Source organism: Centruroides vittatus, unplaced genomic scaffold (genome assembly GCF_030686945.1).
Source record: "Centruroides vittatus isolate TY-2023 unplaced genomic scaffold, ASM3068694v2 contig_3087, whole genome shotgun sequence".
Lineage (NCBI taxonomy): Eukaryota > Metazoa > Arthropoda > Arachnida > Scorpiones > Buthidae > Centruroides > Centruroides vittatus.
The window spans coordinates 14,971-23,777 of record NW_027121985.1 but is presented as its reverse complement, the minus strand read 5'-3'; the positions used below and the strand labels follow the sequence as shown (position 1 = coordinate 23,777).

Below are 8,807 nucleotides of genomic sequence, written 5' to 3'. Positions count from 1 at the left end.
TTCGTGCCCGTGTAAGGATTTATCTAATGAAGTTTTGAAATTTTAATATAATTCAGGTAATGTTTTATATTGTTAATTATTATATATATATATATATTTTTAATTAGAATAAGCTCAATATTGATTATAAAACTAACGAAGCATTGTTAGATAAACTGAATAAAGTATTCATTATCATTTATTAAATTAATTTAATAATATATAATATAGACGAAAACAGAAGATTTGAGTAATATTTACAATCTTAACATGTGAACATTAAATGTAATTTACGGTTATTGTTTAATCAATTATAATAGAACTTTAATAACAATTTTAAAATTATTTTTATATTATAAAATTAACAAAATATATTAATTGGTTTGTTATTGGAGAAGCTATAAGGTAGTTAAGATTATTGAATTAAAGATAAATTTTAAATTCTTTATTTCAGATTAATTGTTTACAACATGAATCTTCTATGTATACAGTATCTATTGTCTCGGCAATTCTTTTATCTTGGAAGGTTAATAGGTAGAAATCCTAAGTATTTTGTCATAGGACCTTTGTTGCTGACATTAATACTGGTCACCGGTTTGTTAAATATATCTGTAAATAGAGATTTGGACTTTCTTTTTACCGCAAGGGACGGAAGAGCAGAGCAAACTAAGAAATTAGTAGAAAAATTTTTTCCTGTAAACACTTCCTCCTTCACAGATATTGTAAGAATAACCGCTTTACACGAAATAATATCTGTTCAAATTATTACTAAAGACGGGGGAAGTGTTTTCCGAAAGAAGGTGGTTAATGAAGTGATGAAATTCCATAATATAATTAAAAACATTACCGTAAAATGGAATAACCAAACGTATAATTATGATAATTTGTGCGGTAAAAGAAACGGAAAATGTGTGGAAAGTAGCTTTTTGAAATTAGCACCTCACGCCAATGAAATTTTATTGGGAAAGTATAAAGTCAAATATCCATTAGATATGAACGAACACACCTTACTATACGATGAATACATAACATCTTTAGGTGGAGTGGAAACACTCGCAGACTGGACGTTAATAGATGCAAAAGGTTCCAGATTCATTTATTTCTTAGACATAAGTAACACCACTAAAACCGTACCAATCAATTTATGGAGAGATGCCGTTGCCGCCATACTTAGAAATTTAATGTTTAAAACGGTAACTTTTTCTTTTTACAATCTTAACGATCTCAATGAAGAAGTTGAACGGGCTAATAAACACCTAACAACTCGCATACCTATAGTTGCTTTCACTGTAATGGTATTTTCTTTCATAACATGTATGACAAATGACTGGATAAGAAGCAAACCTTGGCTTGGAATTTCAGCATGTGTATCCGCTGGTTTGGCAATTGCAAGTGGAATAGGATTAGTTTGTCACTTGCATATCGATTTTATCGATTTTAACATCGGTCTCTGTTTTATTATTTTAGGTAAGATGTTTATGGTTCTTTATTTTACAATTTTTATTAATTATGAAAATGTAATAAAAATTAAATTTTTCAGAAATATATATTAAAATCCAATACAAATCCTTAAGTATTTTTTTCCAATTATAAATATGTCACCTTGAAAAAGCATTTAAACAGATGTAATGACACATAAAATAATTTTTTCTTTAAAAATAAATGTTACTATTTATCATTTGATTAAAAATTTAATCATTACAACGATTTATATCGATTTTATCCGATTTATATTAATTTTAATTATTATCATAGAAATTATTACTTATATGATTGTTATCATAATTATTGCAAATACAGTAGAACCCCGACAGAACACGATAAGAAATTTTTCCAATTGCGCGTAATTTAACTGCTGTACCGAAAAGTACGGCCTCTTTGCAGATATGTTATGAAATTTCATACATCTTTACTACAAATATGTTATATAGATATATTCATTACACCTTGAACCGGGCATTGTGTAGATTACTATGACGACACAGTTGTCTGGAGTTCTCACTTGTAACACAGTGCTTCTTTATCACATTTAAGCAAATTACTTTGCATACGTGAGAGAGAGAGTATTAAATTTTTTTCATATCCTCTCTTTAATATTCTATTTTAGTTTAAGAAATATTCGCCTTTTTACGCCGGGGATCTTGGAACATACTAGGCGCGTATAGCGAGGGGTCCTACTGTACAAACTGTAATAATTATAAAATTACAAATTAAATTATTACAATAAGTTATTTATTATGATCATATTGCTTCACTAATAATATTAATTATAATTATGTTTAATAAAAACTTTTATAACACTATCAAAAAATGTTTAAAAAATAAGTTTGCTTAAAATAATAATGATAATGGTGTATGCCTTTGTACTAAATAACTTTTATATTTTTAAATTCGAAAAGAAAACAAATAAATGTCATAACTAAAAATAGAATTTTTGGTTTTTATACGTATATAAAAGTAAGAAGTGTTTTTATTATCTAAAAAAGTATAGAAATCTAAATTCTATATCTGCTTAGCATTTGTAAGATAAGCTAATATATTATTGAAATTTAGATACATTTATAATAAATAAAATTATATCAAATATATAAAATAAATGAAAACAATAACCATGGACTATACTGTTAGTAAATACAGATTAAAATTACAAATTTAAATGTAAATGTATTTAAAATAACATTCTTATTTCGTTACCTCATTTGCACTATTCAAATAAATTTCAAGTTAATTTACGACTTCCTCAATACAGTATTAAAATTATTAGTTTAAAAATATCATAAAACTTTCTGTGTTAATGTTTGAGAAATAATTTAAAACATTAAATTATTCCTCCTGCTTTAATGCTTAATTAATATTAATTTAATTTTAGTTTGCAATTTAAATTTTAGAATATAAGATAATCGTTTCCTCTTATGTATCTAAACACTACTTTTTAAATAGCGATTTATAACAGATAGGAGTATGTATATATAGATAACATATACAATAATCATATCTAATACATGAATAAAGTACATCTGTACAATGATAACAAGATAAAAAATTATGTAATAATTCTCTTCGTGCATGTTCTTCGATTCATTAGCATATTATCTCAATAATCTCCATACAATAATAGCAGTTTCATGAAAAGAGTTCAATTTCATCAAAGCATCCTTGACCTATATTAGAATAAAAAAAACTAAGTAAAATCTATTATAACATTCAACATTTGATATTATCTAACTTTTAAATTTCGAGCGTTTTGTATAAAAGCGATAACTTTTTAAAGGTAAATATCCTATTCATAAGGATAACATATTTGATTTTGGGACACAGTATGAACCGTTAATTAACAGTAAGTTTTCATGCATTAAAACTTTCTACATAAGAAGGAAATTCCCATTTTCTACGAAGTATTTTTCCTTATTAGTTGTCTTTACATATTAAATATTCTATTAAAAAGTAAGTCCTAAATACCCTGCGAGGTATTACAGAATCAATAAAACTACATAGAAATCGTAAATTCTTTTCGAGAAATTCGAAAGAAAATGTTTAATTAAACGGAATCTCTGTATAATGGCCTTATGTGACCTATATTTTTGACAGATCAAACCTGCTGAAAGGAAAACGAACCGATAATTTCTTTAGTGTCTCTAGCTATGTCAATGACCCTCAAATTGAGTAAATTACTGATCTAGACTCAATTACGCAATAATAGAGGGCGATGCAATGAATCACATAGCATGTCTGTGGAGAGTGAAAGAAACACGAACAAAGCGAATAGCTAGTATTTCCTACTTACTAAAATAAATGATGATTCATACATGTCAAGAAAACGTATCATATAAGATTTAATGAAGATGAGTTGACGACAACGTCTATCATTTCTATCACTATTCTAAATTTAAATACCCCCATTTTTACTTATAAATACAAACCTAACTTTACTCGAGAATAAAATTTAATTAATATACTCTGTCATAAGACATATTCTCCGTATTAAATCTTTCAATTGAACACATTACAACTTATTCAGTTTAAATTTTAAATATATATGGCCCTATTTCATATTGAAATAATGTATAAAAGCTGAATAAAGAAAAGTTTTATATACTGTACTGTATAAAAACTTATATAAAAAAATATATGGATAAAACTATCTAAATTAAAATATACTTATACTGAAAGATACATTTTATATAATAAAAACAATCATTTATAACCTTTATAGTTTATAGCATTAAAGACATTAATAAAATTTTATAAAAACTAGTTGAAATGTATTTTTATAAATATTTTCCTGTAGGAAAAGTGTTAAAATGGCATACTAATCAATTAACTTTGTTTGATTTTTCTTGATAAGAAAACATAATTGTTATATTGTAACCAAAACAAAAGAAAAAAATACATGTTTTTCTGACATTTTCCCTATCATATAAATATTTAAAACACAAGGATAAAATGTTTCAAAAAGTCTATTTTAAGCGTTCATACTTAAGGTGTTAAAAAAATAAATTCTTTTCATAATAACGACATAAATTTTAAACTTTAATATAAGAATAGTATTTTAAAAATATAATCATTTAATTAGGAATATGTAATATATAAATATATAATTTGAACAAATCTGAACGAAAAAATTATGTTGATATTTAGGTACGGAAATTGATGATGCTTTTGTTATAATATCTGCATGGAGATGTACATCCGTAGAAGATACAGTAGAGAAGAGAATGGGACAAGCATTTTCCAAAGCTGGTGTCTCCATAACTGTCACTTCACTTACAAATTTTGTCTCTTTTTGTATTGGTATGACCACTCACTTTCCTGCCGTTCAATTGTTTTGTGGCTATGCAGCATCGTGTATTTTCTTTACTTATGTATACCAAATTACGTTTTTTGGAGCATGTATGGCTTTGAGTGGATACAGAGAAGAAAAAGAATTGCATTGTCTGACTTTCCGTCCAATTAAAGGTAATTGTTATTTATACGCTTACATAGTCTTTATAATAATTTCTAAAACACACAAAAAATTTTATATAAGGTGGAAAGAAATCGAATGCAAAATACGGTAATTTATTATGATCATTTGTTACAGTGAGTGAAGATCCTTCTTACTCGTCTCGTGATCTTTACAAATGTTCCGTTAGAAGGTCCGTCGGAAAGTCACACCTCCACACTCAATGATTAGTTATATACAGTTTATTTACAAATATTTACAAAGATATACACTATGCAATAGCATTACGTACACTACAGTATCGAAGCTGTGATGCAGCACGTCGACTTAGCTGGCCTGGGAACACGAGTCACTCTTCCGGAGATGGCTTAACCTCGTGGCCGTCCGTCTCTACAACAACCTTTCTCCAGAGGACTTTCCAAGAGGAGAACACTCTCTCTATCCGCCTCAAAGGTCTGCCTGTTGTTAGAGACCGCCACGTACCAGGTCCCTCGCCCTTTCTCCTCGCTTTTTTTGCCACCCTTCCAATTTAAGGGATTCTGGCACTGCTTCCTGCGACCAATCAGTGCCTCCCCTTTCTTAGAGCCCTCCAAGACGTCCGCCCTATCTCCCGCCGACGTAGCTCACATTTGCGTCCGTGCTTTATTTATTTTTGTTTTCTCAAGCTGGCCGGCACGTGGCCAACACATTGACCCTTAAGTGGGGACGCTCCACCTTTGATCCTTCCGGCCGTTTATGGCCCCAGCTCCAGGTGGGAGCAATTATCTCAGTCGGGCGATTTCTTTGACTCAGGCCGCCAAAGGCGACCTTTACACAGTGATTACAGATTTTGTTATAATTAGTCTGTTATGTTTCATTCTATATTGTTTCGTGGGAAACCGTAAAGAATGAAACACGACTATTAAATAATTCTATCAGATCATTTCATATTCGAAGATTAATCGGCATGGTTTGTATTGTTTTTTTACTGTAAATTAATGTCTCAGACTTCACTTCTCTACTTTCAAAAAATAAATGACAAAAACTAGATTTAAGTTAATGATTATAACTATAAAACCATTATAGTCATAATATTATTTAATAATAACTTTAAGTTATAAAAAATAACATAAAGACTATTAACTATGTCATAATGTCTACGCCAAACAATAAAAGTTCTTTATTTAGATAGCAACTAAAAGGTATTTCAAGTGGCAATCAATTCAAAAGCTTACAATATAATTTCAAAGAAGAGTACTCTGGCTATTTGTTAAAGAGCAATGAAAAATAAGTGTTTTGTAATCTGTATTTATTTTTAGAACTAAATGAATACATTTTATATAACAATCGAAACTTCTATTCGATATAATATATATTAATATAGTAAATATGCTGGTATAAGTCTATAAAAATCTCTATAAATATCAAAAAAATTTTAAGATTATCTAGAATGATTTTTTTTAGATATAAAAAAGAGATTTACGAGTTACAGTTGTAGACTGTTATAGATAGAAATAAAATATAGATGATGTATAAACGAAGCATCTCTTATCGCTAGATTGATATGATCTAATATAATTAAATTTAAAATATTTTTTTTTTTTTATTAATATACCAAACTGTATTTCCTAGTTCCTTTTATATATCCTTTACTTGTTTTTCAACACGAATAAAAAACACTTTAATATATTTACCGAAGAAAAAATATAATACTGTATAAATTTATTACTATAACATTATCAATAATATCAATTCTTACATTAAGAGAAAAATATAATAATATAATATTACATAATTCATGTTTACAACTTATACTGATTTTATGCTGTTTATCATCTGATTGTTACCAGAAAACACGATATTCCAAAAAAAGTTTTATCAATATATCAACTACTCAAGTAGAAAACATTATTAAATATATATATATATATAAAAATACTGTACAGCTAAAATTATACACTAGAAAAACTACATATAATACTGGATATTTCATGTAAGAATGTAAAAAAAAAATAGGCTATGTATTTTTTGTTAATGTCACTTATAATTTGTTTATTATTAGAATCTGCTACATTTAATAGATTAAATAAGAATTATTTTTAAGTTTTATTACTATAATTATATGTTACAGAGTGTATTAATAATTTAGCGGCTTTTTAAATTATTAACAATGTATTATGAGCGATAATGTTACGAATATTACAGCACTTTTGAATCTGTTTATATTGTATAAATGTAAATCTGTAATCTAATGTATCAATTTTTTAGATTTAAAAAAAAAATTATTTTTCAGGTCGAAAGAAAGTACAAGGAAGTCCAGAAAAACAAGAAGTAGAAGATTTTATAATGGTCCAGTTTAGAGATAAACTTGGAAGACTATTAACGTTCCCTTTCGTTAAATTTCTAGTAATATGTATATTTGCTTTGAATCTTGGAATTGGTATTTGGGGATTTTTAATAATAAGAGATGGAAATGATTATTCTGATTTATTCAATGAAAAGTCATCCATTTCTGTATATCAGAATGTTTTCTTTAAATATTTTAATAAGTATTACTTCACTTTACAAATCATTGTAGACAAACCATTAAATTATGCAGATTTGGAAGTCCAGAATGCGATCGATAAAACCATTGATAAATTCCTAGAACATCCTCATATTGCAGAACCAAAGTTAATGTATTCTTGGTTGAATTACTATAAAATGTTTACGAAATTACCTGTGGGAAAATTTCTTTTAAGAGGATATAATATGACGTGTAAAGAAGAATTTTATGAGGGTTTACGAAATGTATTTTTACGTTTTCCTCAAGCAAGAGAATTTCAGGAAGATATTATTTTCAATGAAGATAATACCGAAATTATAAAGACCCGTTTCTTTGTAACTCTACAAGATATCGATAACTCTCAAACTGAAATTAAAGTAATAAAAGAACTTTATGAAATAGCAGATAAAACTCCAATTCCAGTCAAAATACACAGTTTTACATTTCACTTACTTGAACAAGCTCTTCTTATCAAAAGAATAGTGTATCAGTTAGGTCTTATTAGTGCAGGACTTATATGCTTATTATTTTTCATTTTTGTCCCTAACATAACTTGTGCAATATTTATATCTTCTATAGTTCTATGCATTATATGCGAAACGATTGGGATGGTATCATTTTTAGGCGTCAAAATAGACATGCTCTTGCTAACGACATTAGTTCTGTGCGTTGGTTTTTCAATTAATTATCCTACTCATATATCTTTTTCGTTTGTTATGGCGAAAGATCTGACTCCTGAAGAACGAGTCAGAAATTCTCTGTATGAAATCGGATTTCCTATGTTTCAAGGAACAGCCACCACTCTACTCGGGGTATCAGTTTTGCCCTTCGAACCTTATTACTCATCTATATCATTTTTTAAAATTATGTTTGTTCTTTCTTTGCAAACAGCCTTTCATGGAATGTTTGTAATTCCTGTGATTCTGAGCCTTTTACAATACTGTGATAAATCTCTGAAAGAAGAAATTGTTGATGGAGAAAATGTCGAATTAAATCCAGAATCCAGTTCTTAGTGAATAAATTTCATTTTACTAATATTTTAAAAATATTGTACAATAACGTGTATTGCAATTAAAGAATTAATATATAATTATTATATTAATTAATAATTTTTCTTTAGTTTTATTATACTTATTTTATTTGATATTTTAAATAGTCTGAATCATAAGATATTTTGCATAATTTTACTGTATGAATAAACAAATAACCAGTTATACTTTGAAAAATATTCTGTGGTATTAAATATATATAGAAATTTTATGAAAATATATATTTTTTATTGTAATAAAAGTCTAACTTAGTAATTGTTATATAAATTTTGATAAACTAGAAGTCTAAAGGATAGACTGTGTACGTTACATA

General features: G+C 27.3%; 1 protein-coding gene across 1 annotated transcript; it reads left to right on the top strand.

Moving 5' to 3' along the window:
* Nucleotides 1-431: 431 nt before the first annotated feature.
* On the top strand, nucleotides 432-8,481 carry LOC136973116 (patched domain-containing protein 3-like). The gene is made up of 3 exons (XM_067267816.1): nucleotides 432-1,446; nucleotides 4,618-4,935; nucleotides 7,194-8,481. Exons 1-3 carry the CDS (start codon nucleotides 450-452, stop codon nucleotides 8,456-8,458), a joined length of 2,580 nt encoding a protein of 859 aa, XP_067123917.1. The 5' UTR covers nucleotides 432-449; the 3' UTR covers nucleotides 8,459-8,481.
* Nucleotides 8,482-8,807: the final 326 nt, after the last annotated feature.